This window comes from Capra hircus, chromosome 18, assembly GCF_001704415.2.
Source record: "Capra hircus breed San Clemente chromosome 18, ASM170441v1, whole genome shotgun sequence".
In the NCBI taxonomy this organism is placed as follows: Eukaryota; Metazoa; Chordata; class Mammalia; order Artiodactyla; family Bovidae; genus Capra; species Capra hircus.
In genome coordinates this window covers 63,823,651-63,842,736 of record NC_030825.1, presented here as the reverse complement: position 1 = coordinate 63,842,736, position 19,086 = coordinate 63,823,651, and the positions used below count along the sequence as shown (strand labels likewise).

Genomic DNA, 19,086 nt, shown 5'->3' with positions numbered 1-19,086 from the left:
TGCCTGGAGAATCCCATGGACAGAGGAGCCTGATGGGCTATAGTCCTTGGGGTCACAAAGAGCTGAACACTGCTAAAGCGACTGAGCAGGCACACTCTCACAGGCCAGTTCCTTGACAGAAATAGACACACACACACACAGACACACACACACACACACACACACACACACACACACACACAGAGGTTCTGTTTCTCTGGAGTACCCTGACTGATACAGAATAAAATCTAATATTTGAGATGCAAACACTTAAATGCACTAGAGGGGAAGGGGTTTTCTTAGTGATAAAACTGATACTGGAATGCCCTGCACACACGACTCAGAGAGACCAGCAAACTCATGCTTTTGATGTAATGAGAGCTGGCAGTTGGTAAACAAGCATTTAGATGCTCCTGGGGTAGGCTGGCCTAAAGTTCATAAAACCCTGCCTTTGGGGCACCTCCTGAGACAGAGGGAGGGGACAGTTCTGTCTTCACTATGCATATATGTTAATACACTGGGCGGGAAGAGAGAGGTGTGGAAAATGCTTCCTGGTTATCACAAAAACTGACACTTAGACTGTATTCTGTCACACATCTTGTTATGGCTTGAATTTTGTCCTCTCCTCCCACCAAAAAAAAAAAAGTGTTTTAGTCCTAACCTCCAGGACCTGTGAATATGGCTTTGTTTGGAAATAGGGTCTTTGCAGGGAAAATCACTGGGGTGAGCCCTGATCTGTCATGACTGGTGTCCTTATGAAACGGGACATTTTGCCAAGGAGTCGGGCGTACAGAGGGAAGATGATGTGTTGAGTGCCAGCACTGCCCGCAAGCCCCCAGAAGCTGGGGGGGTGGGGAGGGCACGGAGAGATCCTCCCACCCAGCCTCAGGAGGAGGGGGCCCTGCCGGCACCTCCCCCTCAGACCTGTGGCCTCCAGCAGCTCCAGGTGAGAATGCACTTCTGTTTAAGCTGCCCCGAGTGTGGTACTACTGTTACCACAGCCTAAGGAAACTAACACAGCTCCCCCAACACACACACTTTAATGATATTCAGTCAAAAAAATTGATGTAAGGAGGTGCAAACAAATAGAATCTGCAAACAAATGCTTAAATGCTTAGAGTCAAGACATGTAGGAAGAAATGAAGGATTTAAAAGCATCTGGCAGGGCAGCCTGACTCCTCACCACCCATCTGCAAAGACACGCAGATGCTCACCCTGCCTCGGCCACAGCGAGGACTCCCCAGTGACCTGCAGACGCGGAGGTGGAAGCCCATCCTTTCCACAGTAAACCTGAGGCTGGGGAGCAGGAAAACGTGTTTATTAAAAAAAAATACCCAGTGCAGCTTGGCTGGCTGTCCTCACTAAGGAGCTGGGGCGAGTCCGGTGTTGGGTGGAGGAGCAGGGTGGGGAGGGGTAAGGAAGCAGGCAGAGCTGCAGAAGGTCTTCTGGTCCAGAATGGATCATCTTCTCTCCATACTGCCCTCCACTGCCCCCTCACTGGAATGGTTGTGTGTGTGTGTGCGCACACGTGCGCACACAAGCCTGTATGATGTAGAAGGCGGCAGGGCAGGGGGGAGACAGATGGCGAGGTCTCAGCTCTGGAAGCATCAAGGGAGTCTGGCAGGACATGCCCACTTCCTCACCCACCTCGAGACCTCTCCCCACTATGGCTTATTTGAGATAAGAGGTCAAGGCCCCAGGGTCGGGCAGCCTGTGTCGAGTGAGTGATGTGTGGTGGGTGGCGGGGGTGAGATGCTCTTTCCAGGCCAGGAAAGAGCGAGTGGAAGGGGAGGGGGCATAGAAAAGATGAGAGGCCTCAAACCCTGCAGATGTGGGGGCTGGAGAAGGCTGAGTGCTCCCTGGGGGTGATGAGTGGAGGGGAGGGGCTCTGGCGGGGCAGGTGCTCAAGCTGGCTCCTTTTGGGGGAAGTCACAGTCTGCCCTAGGGACCCTGGGCGTGTTGAGGCCCTTGCAGGGATTGGAGGAGCCCAGCGGAGCAGCTGCAAGCAGGGGGCTGAAAAACTGGCGCTGGGGCCCTGGTAGCCTGGGGCTGGCCCCTCAGTGTCCTCAATGTGGTGGGAGCCGTGCTGTGTGTGCTCAGTTGCTCAGGCGTGTCCAACTCTTTAGACCCCATGAATATTGCCCTCCAAGCTCCTCTGTCCATGGGGTTTCCCAGGCAAGAGTACTGGAGGGGGTTGCCGTTTCCTCCTCCAGGGGACCATGGTGGGAGTCGAGGGCCAAGTTTCTGCCCCAGGCTCCCGACAATAAGGGATGAGCTGAGGTGCCGTTATTTGTGGGGAGAGGAGAGGAAGGGGGGCGGCCCAGAGGAGGGAGAAGAGGCCCCCCGACCTGGCCCTCGGGGCTGGGAGAGGGGGCGTGTAGCCCTTTAAGAGTGGGGGAATGGCCGCCCCCCAACATGGCTATGTACAAAGAGAATTTGGGCAAACTGTGCGTTGGGTGTTGGGGACTCCCCAGAGGGTGAGGGGGCAAGGGGAGGGAGTGGTGCTTCTCTGTCATCCTGGGGAGATGCAGAGCACACCCTGCCCCGCGGCTGGCAGGGGCGGTGGCCGCTTTGCTCCAGATGTGCCCTCCTGGGGCCAGGCAGCAGCAGACACCACTGAAGGCCCCGGGCAGGTCGGCAGCTGTTGGCCCGGCCCTGGGCGTCTCCAGGGAGAGTTTGGCCCAAGCCAATGGCGTGCGGCACTGGGTGCGGCTCCAGTGCCAGGGACGGGACTGGGGCTGTGACATCACCCAAGGACTGGAAGGCCCCCCTCTGGGGATGGTAAGAGGTCTCTGTGTTGACCCTGTCACCGGTCAGATGGTTGGGTGAAGGGCAGTAATCCGGAGGGACTGGTGCCCTCACCCAGGGGTGAGGGGGCACTGGCCAAGGCCAAGTCTCTGGTTGGGTTGAGGCAGGCATCAGCCTGAGTCAGGAGCAAGGTGGTGACATCACCAAGAAGGGCTGGGTAGGATGATGTCATCAGAGGGAGCCCCACCCCACGCTCTTTTTGAGGGAGGGGGGAGAGAATACATATTGTGCTGGTTCCTCTAAAGGGATCGACTGTAGGTGACCCCACAAGACAATTGAAATACAGCTGTCATAGCACTTGGCTCCCAAGGGGATGGATCTTGGAAGGTGATGATACACGGTTGACATGGATCCTGATGAAGGACATAATTGGGTGTCCGGGATCCTGGGAGATGATGATGTCACAGTCATGGTATATCCCAGTTGATGATGGTACCAAGGTTGAAGTGGATCCCGGGAGATGATGATGTTGGATGTCATGGGTCCCGGGACACCGTCAACTCTCATGGATGCTGGGGGCTGGTGGCATCGTGGCTGAATCAGATCCTGGGAGGTGATGACAGTTGTGGGGGTCTGTGGGAAACTGGGGCATCATCAGTCCTAGTGGATCCTGGTAGAAGATGTCACCATCAGCCATACTGGGTTCTGGAAGGTGATGACATCACTGGTCATGGTGGATTCTGGGGGATGATGACATCATCAGCTGTGGTGAATCCTGGGAGATGATGACGCCGTGTTGGTGGAGAATCATGGAAGATGGTGACACCACTGGCTCTCGGCTACCTTAGAAGGTGACACTATAGTTATGACGAATCTTGGATGAGAACGAGACCCTCACTGTGGTGGATCCTGGAAGATGAACAGGCCGTAGATCACAGGGAACCCTGGGAAATGACGTCATCATCAGGCATGGTTACCACGGGACCCCAGGTGCAATGCGGCCATGAGTGGTGGAAGTCTTGTCAATAGCAGGCACACCCCACTCCCCACCCCAACAGGAGGCCAGGACTTTGTAGAGTTGACGATGTCTGTAGTTGTGGCAGAGACGCAGGGCTGCCTGAGTCCCCAGGACTCCAGGAGCAGTGGAGCGGCCTCCTTGGGAGCAGAAGCCAGTCTGGGAGTGCGTGCTGTCTTCCAGGAGTCACCAGGAGGTGACATCCCTGCACGGGGGGAGGACCCCTGGGCCAGCCTTGCTTGAGGGGAGGGTCTGGTGGAAATCGCACAGGGCTCGTCCCTGGGGTCAGGGGAGAGAGCAACCAACCTAAGTCATGGTGGGACAAGGCATAAACTCTGGTGACACCATCACAAGGAATGGCCTTCCAGAGCAGGCATTGTCTCCGGTGGTGACGTCACAGCTCCGGGGCCCCAGGGGCAGGCTGTCACCTCTGGCCACAGCTTCCCCACAGGGCAGCCGCCCCAGCAATGACACCCGGGGTAGCATCTCAGGACCGGTCCCTTCCTTGGCGGCCCCCAGGTTAGTCATGGGCTCTGGGCGGCCCACCTTGTGGATGCTGGGCCATCGCAGTGGACGTGTCTCACGGGGACATAATCTCTGCGCAGGCAGAGTCTGGTGCTGTGGTGCAGAAGGGCCTCACCCCGGAGAAGTCCCAAGCGGGCTGCCCGTCTTCGGGGATGACATCACAGGGCAAGCCAGCTCCTCTGGCGATGGTGTCACAGGAAGGAAGCAGAGCCCCCGTGGTGACGTCCTAGAAAGGAGGCCTTGTGTCTCGTGAGGATGCAAGGCTTTTTTCCCTGTGGCACGTCCCGGGAAGATGGCTTTGTCCGCAGGCATGGCTTCATAGACAGAGGCATCTTCTTTGGAAGAAAATATTTTCCTGGTGACGAGGAGGTCCACAGAGGCCTTTGGTGCCAGAGACAACATCAGAGGGTGAGACTTATCTGTGTAGTGACGTCACAGGAGGGCTCCTTGTCTCTCGGGACGATGTCATGGGACAAGGCATTGCTCCTCTTACGACGTCACTGGAGGGAGGTCTTCGTGATGACACTGTGGAGCACAGACACGGCCTCCAGCGATGACTGTAGTGGGCCTGTTCCTCTTCGATGACCTCATGGGAAGCAGGGTTTGTCCCTGTGATGAACACAGACGTTTTTTGCTACTGATGACCTCACATACAGGCCTCTTCCTCTGTGATGACGTCATGGGAAGGAGGCCCTGCTTCAGACTGTGTCAGGATGAGGATCTTATCTGCCATGACATTGCAGAAGGAAACTTTTTCTCTCGTGAGTATTTCGTCCAAAACCATGTCCTTGGAGGTAGCCCTCCTGGCCCCCGCAGGTCTGGATTCCAGGCCCGCCAGCCGGGTGTGGCAGGGGGTGCAGGCTGGGATGGGGGCCGCAGGCCACAGCGCCCCAGCCCCCAGCCCGGCCTTGGACACTCAGACAGTCACCTCGTTTTTGCTGGCCGTGCGGAGGTGTTGGGGCAGGTGATGGCCGGGGATGAACTGCAGCTGCTCCAGCGTGCCCTGGCGCTGGAAGGGCGGCCTGCGGGCCAGTGTGCCCCCACCCCCACCGGCGTCTGACATCCAGGCTGGCTGCGGTGAGCCGTGCAGGGCGTGGTGGTGGTGCGCGTGCAGGCCGGGCGGCGGCGGCAGGCCATGCAGCGGTGTGGGGGGGCCCCCGGGCCCCAGCAACAGGTTGGAGTGGGAGGCGGCCAGGCTGGCGCGCGCAGTGGGCTCGGGGGGCAGCGCGGGGCTGCGCGGGGGCGACAGGAGGTGCTCGCGGCTCTGGCGCAGGGCCTCGGGCGACGACAGAAGCAGATGCTCCTGGGACACGAGGCGCGCGCGCGGCAGCGTGAACTCGTAGCGCGACCGGCCCCCGTCGCCCAGCAGGTGCTCCTGGGACATGACGCGCCGAGGGTGGGGCGCGGGGGCCAGGCCCAGCTCCTCGGGGCCGCCCCAGGCTTCCATGCGGTAGCCGCCCCCAGTGCCGGGTCGCCGCAGCGAATGCAGGGGCAGCGTCCCGCGGGGCACCTCCGCCAGGTGCCGGCGCTTCAGGTAGGCCTCGTCCAGGTCCTTCTCGGCTGCGGGAGAAGCGGGGGAAACCATAGAGCTGGGCCCCTAGCCGGCCCAGAAGCTGCCTGCCTCCCTGGGCCATCCCTCTGCCTCTCCTCGCACTGGGCTCCGGCCCCCAGGGAGCTCCAGACATCACTGGAACTTCCTGGGCATTAGCCTGGGCAGGGGCACGGTTTTAACCAGTGGGAACAGTCAAGCTAGAAGAATGCATGTTCCCAGGCCCAGCTTGCGGTGCTGTTGCGGTAGATGAGGAGGGGGATTGTTTTTTAAATCGCTTGGGAATATCCTTTCTTTTGGGCGTAGAACCTAGCTCTTGCTTTTTGAGGAAACTTCCTTCTCTTTCATACTGTAGAAAGTATTTTTCGATTTGACCCATTCATGGATTGTAAAGTCAATGTTGTGGGTAGAGACAGTATTTTGCAAAATGAAATAGGATAGAAAATTACTAGAAAGTTTCCCACAATAAGAAAAAAGTGAAAGAAAGTGAAGTCGCTCAGTCGTGTCTGACTCTTTGCGACCTCATGGACTGTGGCCCACCAGGCTCCTCAGTCCATGGGATTTTCCAGGCAAGAGTACTGGAGTGGGTTGCCATTTCCTTCTCCAGGGGATCTTCCCAACCCAGGGGTTGAACCCGGGTCTCCTGCACTGCAGGCAGACACTTTACCGCCTGAGCCCCCAGGGAAGCCCATCGAGAGAATAAGGGTGAGTGCCGTTCATACAATTTTTGTTTCAGCTGTGTGTGTTATTGAAATATCAGTGGTTGAAGTGACATAGTGTCTGGGATTTGTTTTGAAATAATCCACCAAAAGATGGGGTGGGGGAAGGAGGGAGCAAGAAAATGTTAACGCTGGGTGATAGGAACCTAGGGGTTCATTTGTCGTTTCTCTGCTCTTGAACCTCTTTGAAAATGTCCACAATGGCAAGTTTCAAAACTTTGCTGTAATTTAAAAATTGCCAGTGTACGTGGGTTTCATGAGACACAGTATAAAAACCCTTTCTGACCATGAATCTGTTTAAAATGTGTGACGCCTCCACAACCAGGAATGTCCAATCAAGAGTCACGGTGACTGGATCTGGGACAAGCTCCTGACCCTTTCTTGGCCAGTGGGGTTCAGGTTTGGGAATTTTGCTGCAATCACTTGGAGACACTCTTCTGGTAAGAACTGCCCTGAAGATTCTCAGGGCAGTCTTTGCCATCACAGGGGGAGATTCTGTCTGAAAACGAAGCCAGCCCACCCTTCAGCAGAGCTGAGAGAGAGAGAATCTTGGCGCCAGCTGTTGAGCACCTGGGTTCAGCCACACCTGAAGTTTGTGGCACACAGAATTTGCCTTATCAAGCCAGTGTAATTACCTTTCTGTTCTAAGTTGTGTTTCAGCATAGTTACTTTTTTTTTTCTTTAAATTGTGTTTCTATTAATTGCAAACACAAGTCCTGATGAATGCAATAGATCTTGTGGAGAGGACCATGGATTTGCATTTATGAAAAGCACCCTAAGTGGTTAATTGCGATGCAGAATGACCTTGGGTCTTTCTGGAAGCCCTTGGAGAAAAAAAAGAAAAGAACCCTAACCGGGTAATCGAGAGCTTGAGCAAGCGCTCGAGCCACTGTCCAGGGTCCTGAACCCAGGCCCTGCCCCTGCCCCGCCGCCCAGGCAGCCCCCCTCCCGGGACTCACCGAGCCTCTTGAGAGAGGAGTAGCGGTTGAGCTCCGACTTCACGGCAGCCTCGTAGGATGGGGGAAGATGTGAGAGGTTGTGGAAGGACCGCGAGCAGGACAGCGTGGAGTAGCGCAAGGAGGGGCTGGGCGGCGGGACGGCCCGCCAGTCTGGGGCAGGGGGCACGGCCGGGGTCAGTCCAGGCCAGTCTGGGGCAGAGGGCACGGCCGTGGTCAGTCCGGCCCTGCTCCCTCGGACCCCGCGGTTCCGCCCCCGCCCCCTTAGAACTTTAGCAGCCTGGGGTTCCAGCCCCTCAAAGCTGCAGCAGGCCAAGCCCCCTCTGCTCACCCCCACCACGCCCCCTCGGGGGCTCCTTGCTGGGGAAGGAGCAGGAGGCGCAGCCGGCACATCCTGTGTGCCCCACCCCAGGCAGGAGGGGCGCACTGCAGGCCGCTTCCCGCGGACCGCTTCGGGGTTATCCGGCTGGTCCGTGAGGACAGGCTCCCACGGCCTCCGCCGTCCTACCGGGGCGCCTGGCTCCGACTTAGTGCCAGGTGGGGAGGGAAGGAGCCCTGCCGCCCGGGTGCATACCCAGAGTGGCAGCGCGGTGTTTGGGGCTGCTGACGCTGAGGTGCAGGTAGTTGTGGTGCAGGTTATCTGTGGGGACCAAGAGGGGCGTCACTGCCGTTGCCGGCGGCCAGCGGGCACCCCGTCCTGGTCTGTGCGCAGGGCTTCCTGCTCGCGCCTTCCTGGTCCCCAGCTCTGCAGTCTTTGCCCTGACTTCCTTCTCCCTCCCGGATCGTCACACCAGCCTTCCACCCAGCTCCAAGACCAGCCCTGCCACGGTGCTACACACACACACACACACACACACACACAGACACAGACACACACACACACACACACACCCCTCTGCTGCACGAAACCCTCCGCCTGTCTCACCATCACCGATGGGACATAGTCTGAGCTGGGGGCGGCCTCTGAGGCCTTCCGACCTGCCCTCAGTCTCATCTCTCACCCCTCCCCTCAAGCCCTGCTTCCCTCTGATGCCCAGTGGTCCAGCTCAGTTCTGCCACAGGGCCTCTGCACGTGCTGTTCCGCTGTTTTCCGCGCGTTGAACCCCTTCCTTGCCTGAAGACCTCCTTCCTGCTCATCCCTCCAGATCCAGGTCAAATGTCTCTTCTTCGTCGCTAGTATTCAAAGCTCTCTTTTCTCCTGCCTTCCTGACCTCAGATCAATCCGCGTACTTTACTGCCTGGACCCGCCTCCCAGCCTCCTCCGGAGCCTTCCTCCTCTCATTTCATTCCCTGCATATGGGTCCCAGAGACATAGTCCTGCCCACTCGGGACTCTGCTCCTCTCCTGCTCTAAACTCCTCCCTGGCTTCCCATTGCCCTCAGGACACAGAGCTACTCAGCTCGGCCTGGCACTCGAGGCCCTTCCTGAGGTCCCTGCCCACCCTCTCCCCAGACTCAGCTCTGGGCGCCTCACAAGCTGAGCTCCCCCTGCCCAAGAAACTCCCCTCTGTCCCCTGGCCACTGCCCCGAGATCTCTTTCTGAGGGCGCCTCCTCTGCCTCCCCGGACGCCTGGACCTCTCTGCCGACGCTCTGGCCACGCCCCGTAAGAAGAGCGGTGATGTGAGGCGACCCCTCCTCTGATGCTCATTTTATGGATGAGGAAACTGAGGCCCAGAGAACTGAAGCCGGTCGCCCCAGGCCACAGTGGTAGAACTAGGATTCTAATCAGGCGTCTAGCTCCAGACATTCTAACTCAGTGGCTACCTGCGTCCTTGTGTGTCACCGGCTGCTGGGTGGTCTGACATGAGTTTCTCAAGCGCAGTGGCTTGAGAAACCGTCGACGCGCCCGCGGTACCCACCTAGGGTGCCCACGGAAGGGCAGGGAGGGGGACGGACTCGCTGCAGCGTCCGGAGCAGTGTCCGGAACAGGGCTCAGCCCAGACTGTGCGGGGAAGGCAGATTCCGGGGCGGTGGGAGGCGGGGCCACCCTGGGGCGGGGCCACATGATGGGGCGGGGCCGAGGGCCTCCTCAGCCCCGCCTCTGCTCACCGAGATTGGACGGCTTCACCGGGTTGTAGAGGTTCTTGGGCGTCCTCGGCGGCATGCTGTCTGGGCCTCCGACCCCTGGGGTAAGGGAGCTGCTTCGTGCCCGGTTCGGGCGGGCCCCGGGCCCCGCCTGATGTCTCAGAATGTCCACCAGAGCCCTGGAAGGGGCAGAGGGATGGTCAGTGGCCTGGGGGCTGCGGGTAGGGATGGAGAGAGGGAGGGCGCAGGCCTCTTTCCCCTCCCCTTCTCACGTTTGCGGGTATCTTAGTTCGGCTCGACTTCTCGCCTTTGGCCACGCCCCTTGCTAGCGTCAGTCTGAGCTCCGCCTGCCTCAGGGTCCCTCCGACTCACTTCCCCAATTCATCTGGATCCTACCCCTTGTGTGGTCCCTTCCACAGCGTCCTCTCTGTGGCTCTGCGCCACCCCGAACCTGGGACCTTACTCCTGTTTCTTTTGCTGCCGTCCCCACGGCGCTAAAACCTTAGATTCACCCTAGACTCTTCGTCTTTCCTCCATGGCCCTTAGTAATCCCCTGGATTCGCTCTCCAAAATATATCCCAACCATTTGTCGCCACCTCTGCGGCTAGCAGCCTGCTTCTCGCCATGGACCCGCCTGCCCTGCCCGTTTCTGCCCTTGTTCCTTGCGGCTAAGTTCGCATGCACAGCCCAGGGCTCAGGTGGCCGCACACGGAGCTCAGGACACTCCAGTGCCCCCCCCCCCCCCACCGCACTTAGGGTGAACCCACCTCCACCTGTTTCTGTCCACCTCCTCCTCACCCACTGCGCTCCAGTGTCGTGGGCCTCTTCACAGTCCTTCCAACACGCCACCCCAGGGCCTTTGCGCTTACGGCCTCCTCTGCCTGGAGTGCCCTTTCCATAGATACCTGCTTGGTTCTCTCTTGTCCTCCAGGTCTCTGCTCAGAGAGGTCTTTCCTGACCCCTTCATGTAAAACAGCACCTCCCCTCCCACTCACATCGCGTCACACTGCGTTTCTTCGCAGCAGTCATTAGCATCTGAAAGCATACTGCCCAAGTGCAGGGCTTCCCTGGTGGCTCGGAGGGCAGAGAGTCTGCCTGCAGTGCAGGAGACCAGACTCGATTCCTGGGTGGGGAAGACCCCCTGGAGAAGGAAATGGCAACCCACTCCGGTATTCTTGCCTGGAGAATCCCATGGACCGAGGAACCTGGTGGGCTATGGTCCATGGGGTCCCAAAGTTGGATACGTCTGAGCAACTAACACTGCTTGCTTACTATCTTAATGATAACGGTAGCCAGCATTTATTGAAGGCTTACCATGTGCCAGGACTGGACATGAATCAACCCAGTTAATCTTCATTGCTGTCCGAATGGGTGGGGAATAATGATTAGCCCCACTGTACAGACACAGGGAACAGGCACAGAGAGGTTAAGCAACTTTCCCCGGGTCACACAGCCCGCAGGCAGCTGGCCTGGGATTAGAAGCCAGGTTCACTCGTCAGTGCAGGGATTTTGTCTTGTCCACCGCTGTGCCCCAGCTCCTGGCTCACAGAAAGCGCTCAAGAAATATTTGCTGAATGAAGGCGTGAGCCAACCTCGTCCCTCCCTAGCCTGTCACTCCAGTCACCTGTATTCTCAGACCCCGCCCGTCTCCTCAAGGCTTCGGCGGCCTCAGCCTCTGGCCATGCGGGCCCACCCGCCTCACTCCATCTGGCCCCGCCCCCGCCGCCCAAGTCCAGCCCCCAGCACCCCCCGCCCCCCGGCCCTAGAGTACACACACCTGGGCACGTTGATCTCCCTGGGCGCCCTGGGCGCACGGGACGCCTTGCTGAAGGCCACTTTGGCGCCGACGCCCACGGCCAGGGCGAAGCTGATGACCCCGCACACCACGTAGGCCGTGCTGCCCCCTGGGCCCTCGCCCCCACGCCCCCCAGCCCCGCCCGCCCGGCCCCCTTCCAGCCAGCCGGCCTGGCCGGGCCCAGGCCCCCCGCCCGCACCCCCGGCGCCCCCGGCGCCCCCGGCCAGCGGCGGCGGCGTGGTGGCCCAGCGCGGCGTGTCGTAGTTGGAGCAGGAGGCCTGCGCCAGGCGCATGTGGCGGTGTTCGCAGCAGAAGCGGTAGTGGCAGGTGCCGCAGCAGAAGCGGTAGGAGCCGGTGCTGCAGTTGAAGGTGGCGTCGTACTGGCCCATGACGTCGTAGTAGCCGTGGCACAGCTCGGCCGGAGGGGGCGCGCGTGCAGCCGCGCCCGCCGAGCTCGGGGTGCTGGCTCTGGTGCCGTTGGCCCCCGCGCCCGCTGCACCCCCGCCGCCCGTCAGCGCCCCGGTCAGGCGCCGCAGGTGCGCCAGCAGGGCGGGCAGCGGACCCGGGGGCTCGGCGCTCGTGGCGTTGGACGGACGCGCCCCAGCCTGGCCGGTAGTCGAGGCCAGGAACAGGAGGGTCCCGAGGAACAGGAGGGCCGGCATGGGGCGCGCAGGAGCTCGGCCGGGGCAGCCAGGCTGGGGGGAGAACCGAGGCTGGAACGGTGCACGGAAGAAAGGCGCCAGAGGTGCAGAAATGTGGAGATGGTAGCGGGAAAGGATGAGGAAGGCAGAAGCACGGGGAGGGGGCGAGCAGGAGCCCGGAAAAGGGGGGTCCGTGCATGGGCCCGGGGTTGGCCAGGCCCAGGGGGCAGTGGTCGGTGATGCGCGAGCCACAGAAGAATGTCCCGATGCCACGGAAGGGGAACAGCAACGATCACGGGCAGAGAAAGGGTCAGAGAGAGATGAGTGGGGAGGCAAGAGAGGGAAAGTGGACAGGAGTGTGAAGAAATAAGAGGGACGGAGAAAAGCCAGAGGAGAGATGGAATGGAGGGAGAAGAAACCAAGGAGGCAGGTGAGGGAGAGGGCGGAGGCCGAGGCCGAGGCCGAGGGGAGCCAGCGAGCCAGGGCGGAGGCGGGCAGGGTCAGCGTCAGCGGGACCAAGGGCGGCAATGAAGGGGGCACGGTGGGGTGGGGAGACGGGGAGGAGGGAGAGGAGGGAAGACGGGGAGGAGAGAGAGGAGGGGAGACGGGAGGAGAGAGAGATCCGAGTTGAGAATCTGAGTTTAGACCAGGAGGCGGCGGGGAGGGACCGCCCTACACTACTGCCCGGGGGCGCAGTGCACTTTGTAGCGGCTGTCCCTGCACGTGGGGTAGCAGCAGCTGCTGGGTGCAGGAGGGTTCACACCCCCCACCGCATGGGGGCAACATAGGGTGCCTCCAGGCATTGCCCAGTGTCCCCCTGGGGGCACATTTACCCTCAGTTAGAACTGCTGGCTTACATCCCTGTGGTCCTCAGTTCTCCCAAGGCTTATTTTTTCCCCTTTATTTAGGTCTGATAGTCAAGGGGTCTTGAGCCTCTGTCTCCCTTCTCTCTCTGCCCCACCCCCCACCCTTACACCTCACACACACACACACACACACACACACACAATCTTACAATTTCAGCTCTGAAGTGTCTCCTTGCACGGCTGGCAAGTCAGAGTAGCAGTGGTTCATCTCCCAGCCCCACCGTGTGCCAGGTGCCTGGCACTGGACACACCTAAGTCCTCACGTGCCTCAGTTTCCCCATCGAAACTGGGGGTAAGGGTGGCTATCACTGGGTGGTTGGAAGGACAAACCCACCCCAGTATTCTTGCCTGGAGAACTACCTCGACAGGGGAGCCTGGCGGGCTGCAGTCCATGGGGTTGCAGAGAGATGCAACTGAGCGCGCACTCAGAGGGCTCGGGTAGCGCCTGGCCAGTGCAGGCTCTACACTCCCCAGAGGGGACACAGGGTGAGAGGGGCCAGACGGACAGGCTGGCCTCGCTGTGTCTGCAGCAGCAGGCTGGCAGGCGGCCCCTGCGGCAGTGTTTACTGAGGCTGGGGGTGCAGTGGTGGGTGAACCGCAGGGTCCCGCCTCTGTCTTTACGGGGCTGGCATTCTGGCACGCAGACAAAGCCAGCACACAGACACGCATCAGTGGGCTGCACGCTGAAAACTATCGTGGAGAAACGCTAAGAGATTATGAAGGAGGCCGTGAAGAAATACAGCAGCGGGAGGAGGTGGGAGTGAGGGTGGGTGGGGGGACGCGTTCAATAGACGTCTGTCCGCTGTTATTTTTACCCCTTCTTCCTCCCCACTGAGCACACGTGTATCTTGGGACCACAGCATTATCAAAGGCTGCTGGGGGCTGGGATGCTGAGAGGGCTGTGGGAGGCTGCGGCGCCACCCGCGTTTCCATGGGGCCCCAACCTTCCCTCTCAGCTCTGCTCTGGCCCCTGTCCTGCACTCCCCGCTCACTGCCTTCTGGACGCCCCCACTTGGTGTGTCACAGTCATCTAAGAAGTGCCTTGGCCCACACTCTGGAAAGCACTTCAGCAGCTCCTCAAGAGTTAAACATGTAGGGACTTCACTGATGGGCCAATGGTTGAGACTCTGCTCCCACTGCAGGAGTCACAGGTTCTGTCCCTGGTTGGGAACTAAGATCCTGCATGCAGCAGGATGTGGCCAAAAAAAATTAGAGTTACCATATGACCCAGGAGTTCTCCTCCTAGGTATCAGTTCCAAAGAGTCGAAAACATAAATGTCCTTAGCAGCATGGTTTACAACAGCCCCAGATGGAAGACCACCCAAGTGCCCATCAGTTGATGAATGGGTAAACAAAATGCGGCCTAGCCATTCAGTGGAATAATACTCAGCCACGAAAAGGGACGGAGCACCGATAGATACTACATCTTGAAGAACCTCGAGGGCATTAAGAGAGAAAAGCCAGACACAAAAAGTCACATATCCATGATTCTGTTGATATGAAATGTCCACAACAGTCACATCCATGCAGACGGAAGCTGATAAGTGGTTGCCTGGGGCTGAGCGCAGGTGGCAAGAGGAGCTGACTGCTCAGTGGGGGCAGGGCCTTCTTTGGGGGTAATGAAAATGTTCTGGAACTAGACAGTGATGGTAGTCACACAACATCATTAAATACGATTGACTTGTACACTTGAGATGGTTAAATTTTGTGTTACATGTATTTTACTACAGTTAAGAAACAGAAAAACAACCAACATACCTCAAATGGTGTCACAGCTAGACTTTGAACTCAGGGCACCACCGCCCATAGAACATGGATGCCCCTGTCCCACACAGAGAAATGCAGGCCCTCATGCTCACAGAGATACCCCTTCTGTCCCACACAGAGAAATGCAGGCCCTCATGCTCACAGAGATACCCCTTCTGAGAGTGACACGTGCCCGTGGCGACGTGGACTTCTTCATTCATACAAGGGCTGCCACGTATGGTTGGGCAGGTTGTGCGCTGCACAAGAGGGTCTGGCAGAGAGACTGGCTCTCCTTCCCAAGGCACGCTGGCGGGGCGGCATCCATCTGTGGGAAGGGGCACTCCTTCCAAACACATGTGAGGGTGCTAGCTGCCTGCTAAGTCCCAGATGCTGGGGAGCTGCACAGGGCCAAGGGGTGCCTTGGTCCCATCTGCCGGCATGGGCTAGCAGTGTGCAGGCTCAGTCCCTGTGCTGTGCCAAGCCTCTGGCGGGGCTGCATCACGGAACTTCTCCCTCTGCGCACAGAGCGCCCTGGTCCCCTCCAACTCCACACACAGGCGCATTCCCAGGGAAATTCCAGCTCCTGGTCATTTACAGCTCCGGGGATTGGGGCAGGAGGAGCGGGGCATACACCCCCTCAGGTCCAGCAACACACACACACACAGACACACACATGTGGCCCCTCTGTCAGTGGGGGCCCAGAGCCTTCCACCCCTGCGTCCCACCTCTTGCCCTGCAGCACCTATCCCTGCAGACACTGGGCCAGATGCGCGGATACAGAGGACCGGCCTTCCTCGGCCTCACAGAACTCTGCACGGATGCACAATAGAGCTTGTGTACGCAGCGACACAGGACACAGCACGCAAGGACACCCAGGGTCGTCCTGGCAGCACGCCCGAGCCTTCTCCCAACACACGTGCAGGACAGTTCCCTGTGGACACACAGCCCTGCGTCTCTGGGCATTCCCGCCCACAGCACCCAACAGTCAGACAGTCTCAGACACCACGACACCCTGGGACCACACACAGCTCCAGAGCGCAGCCAGAGGCCCACCCCAGCCAGCTGCACCTGGACATGCTGCCCACCGCCCGTAGACCGTGGACGCTTGTATCCCAGCCAGACGGGCAGCCTTGTGGGTACACAGGCCAGTGCAAACTCCGTGGCGGAGCATCTGGAAGCAAGCATGTGACCCTCCGTCAGACACGCCCAGACAGCACCCCCTCCCCGAGACACACACACACACACACACACACACACACACACGCACACGTGCGCGCGCGAGCGCAGGAAGGCACAATCCTCCTCCTCCCCCAAGCCGTCTTCTCCCTCCCCTCCCCGGGCACAGCCAGCAGCTCAGGGCCAGAACCCAGGATCCTAGTCCAGGACCTGAGAGAAAACAGATGTGGGCACAGAGCTCGGGGAGCCAGTGTGAGACAGGGTCCCTGTGCTCCTGGAGAACCCCATCTCCCCCCTGCTGCCCTGCCAGCACTGCGCCCCACACCTCACCCCTACCCCTCTCCTGACCCTGTCAGCTAGGCTGGGGGGGCAAGGACTGCCTTGTGAGATGCCTGGGAGCAGAGAGTGAGAACAGGATGCTGGCGGACGGGGAGAGGGTCTTGGGGTGAGGGCAGAGGGTTAGAGAGAGGGAGGGGTAAGGACCCAGAGAGAGGGAGACATAGAGACTCAGGGAGAGAAACGGAGTCTCAGGGAGAGGGACAGAGACCCAGGGAGAGGGAGACAGTGACCCAGAGAGAGAGAGACGGAGACCCAGAGAGAGAGACGGGGACCCAGAGAGAGAGAGACATCCAGAGAGAGAGATGGAGACCCAGAGAGAGAGACCGAGACCCGGAGAGAGAGAGACATCCAGAGAGAGGGACAGAGACCCAGGGAGAGGGAGACGGGGACCCAGAGAGAGAGACGGGGACCCAGAGAGAGAGACATCCAGAGAGAGAGATGGAGACCCAGAGAGAGAGACCGAGACCCGGAGAGAGAGAGACATCCAGAGAGAGAGACAGAGACCCAGAGAGAGAGAAATATAGAAACTCAGGGAAACAGAGCCTCAGGGAGAGGGACAGAGACCCAGGGAGAGGGAGACCCAGAGAGAGAGAGACGGAGACCCAGAGAGAGAGACAGAAACCCAGGGAGAGAGACCAAGACCCAAAGAGAGAGAGACGGAGACCCAGAGAGAGAGACAGAGACCCAGAGAGAGAGAAACATAGAAACTCAGGGAAACAGAGCCTCCGGGAGAGGGACAGAGACCCAGAGAGAGAGACTGAGATCCAGAGAGAGAGACGGAGAGGGACAGAGACCCAGAGAGAGAGAGAGAGATGGAGACCCAGAGAGAAACATAGAAACTTAGGGAAACAGCCTCCGGGAGAGGGACAGAGACCCAGAGAGAGGGACAGAGACCCAGAGAGGGAGACAGAGACCCAGAGAGAGAGACAGGGAGAGGGTCAGAGACCCAGGGAGAGAAGAACAGAGGTGAAGAGAAGGGATATTCTCCTCCTTTCAAAGAAACTGAAGATATTCAAAGAATATTCAAAGAGAAGAGGGCAGAGACCTGGGAGGGCGAGCAGTGACGGGGAGAAAAGACTCGGAGAACTGGGGATCAAAGGAGAGCGAGAGAGAAGGAAAGAGACAGCCCGAGGACAGAGACCCGCAGGGGGCGGAGACCCAGAGAAAGTCAGAAGCCTGATCTCGGGCTGCAGGGAGCTGGAGAGTGGTGGGCAGGTGGACGCTGAGGGTGCGGGGGTCCGAAGGCGAAGGGCAGGCGGGCCTCCTGGGAATGTCTGGAGTTGAGGGTGGGTTTGGGGTAGGGATGTGGCGAGAAGGCAATAGGAGGGGCGATCCGGGTTCAAGAGGAGGCGGACTAGGCCGCAGGGGTCCAGGTAGGGGGCGGGGATCCCAGCTCCCGGCGGGGGCGGTGGGGTGGAGGCACCCGGCCCCGCCTCCAGCTCGCCGCCCGGGGGCGGGGTTTGAGGGAGAGACTCGGCGGGTCCCCAAGCACTCCCCACAGCCCTCCGGGTGCCTAGGCCTTCCCGTCCGCTCTCTCTCACTGGGAGTCTCTGCGTCTCCCTGTCCTGACCTCCTCCCGGGATCTCTTGCCCACTGCCCCTCCCTCGGCCCGCCGGCCAGTCTCATCTCTGCAGGGAGGTGCCCGGGGTCACGGGCTCTCTTAGCCCGTCTCTCTCCACGTGTCTCAGCGCATCTCTGCATCCTGCCGTCTCTGCCCCCACGTCTCCTCCGCGTGCCAGCATTTCCTCCTCCCCTCTGCCCCGTCAGTCTCTTCTCTGCACATCCCCGTCTCTCGCTACCTCTGACTGCGTGTCTCCATCTGTGTGTGTGTCTTTCCCAGGTTTGCTGTCTACAGATCTCTGACCCTGTGAGTGTCTCTGTGCCCCTTTCGACCCCGGACCACCCATCTCCCTTCCTGGGCCCCTCGCTCTCACTCAGGCTCAGGTTAGAGGGGCGGGGTGGGGGGGCGCTGCAACGGGAGCTGTGTGTTCCCAGCGGAAAATAGACTCCTGTTGCCATGGCGACGCGAGCGCGGCCTCCGAGACGCGAGGCTTCAGGCTGGGGGGTGAGGAGGGGGGACACTCGGATCCGGAAGGCGGGGGCCGGGGGCGCTAGCGCCCGGTCCCAGGGGTTCCTGGAGGAGGGGGAAGCAGGGACTCCTAGGTCCCTGTGGAGAGAGGGCCCTGGGCGCTCTGACGCGGGGTCCGGTGACCGGGCCTTCTGAGCGAGGTCTGGGATCCAGGGACGTTGGGAGGGGGGTGCTCTGATTCCCCAGTGGGGGCGGTCTGGCTGACAGCTCTGACGCTTGGGTCCCTGGGGGACTCGGATTGCCTTCTTGGGCCCCCAAAGATTGCGAGATGGGGGTGGGGGAGCCTGAGAATCTAAAAGGGCTGAGCGGCCCTGACTGGGGGGCTCGTTGAGTCCCGACTTCCAGATTTCCAAGAGGGCTGTAGAATTCTGGAAGCCCGCATGCGGATCCCCGGGCTCCTGTGTCTTAGGGGAGTAGGGACCACTCAGATGAATCTATCTGTCCTTCCCATCCATCCGTCCATCCATTCAACCGCATGCCTGTCTCTCTTCCTTCCTCCGCGTACCCAAGTCCCTCCTGCCTCAGTTTCCCCCTCCGCACCGGGGTGCGGCCGCGCTCACCTCACTTTCCGGATGCGGGACCCTGGGGGAGTCGGGGGGTGGCGGCGACGTGGGGGGCCGGCCGGGGGAGGCAGAGCGAGCGCGTGTCTGCGAGCCAACCCGGCTGGGCGTGTGCGCGCGCGCTGCCTGAGGGGCGGCCGGCAGCGTGTCGGGGACCCGGGCCGGCAGTCCCTTTGCGGGCAGATGCGCGCCGGCTGCGGTGCAGATGTGAGTGGCCGCCCTCGCCTTTGCCTTGCGCCGCCGGCTCGGAGTTGAGCGGAGGCACCACCCCCTCCCCACCTGCCGGGGACCCCTCTTCCCCCGCCGCCCGCGGGCCCCGGTCGCCCCCGGGACACCCCCTAGCCCAAGAATGGTTCGG

The 19,086-nt window shown here is 60.1% G+C and overlaps 1 protein-coding gene across 3 annotated transcripts; it reads right to left on the bottom strand.

Annotated features, from left to right (window-relative positions):
* On the bottom strand, nucleotides 1,003-19,009 carry SHISA7 (shisa family member 7). Of its 3 annotated transcripts, none has more exons than XM_018063066.1 (6): nucleotides 18,729-19,009; nucleotides 11,294-12,024; nucleotides 9,541-9,695; nucleotides 8,066-8,131; nucleotides 7,495-7,683; nucleotides 1,003-5,827 (listed from the first exon to the last, which is right to left on the bottom strand). In XM_018063066.1, the coding sequence occupies exons 2-6, from the start codon at nucleotides 11,971-11,973 to the stop codon at nucleotides 5,184-5,186; spliced, it is 1,734 nt and encodes a 577-aa protein (XP_017918555.1). In that variant the 5' UTR covers nucleotides 11,974-12,024; nucleotides 18,729-19,009; the 3' UTR covers nucleotides 1,003-5,183. The 3 variants fall into 3 exon arrangements, with proteins under 3 accessions (XP_017918555.1, XP_017918556.1, XP_017918557.1); XM_018063067.1 differs by having other exon boundaries at nucleotides 7,495-7,644; XM_018063068.1 differs by lacking the exon at nucleotides 8,066-8,131.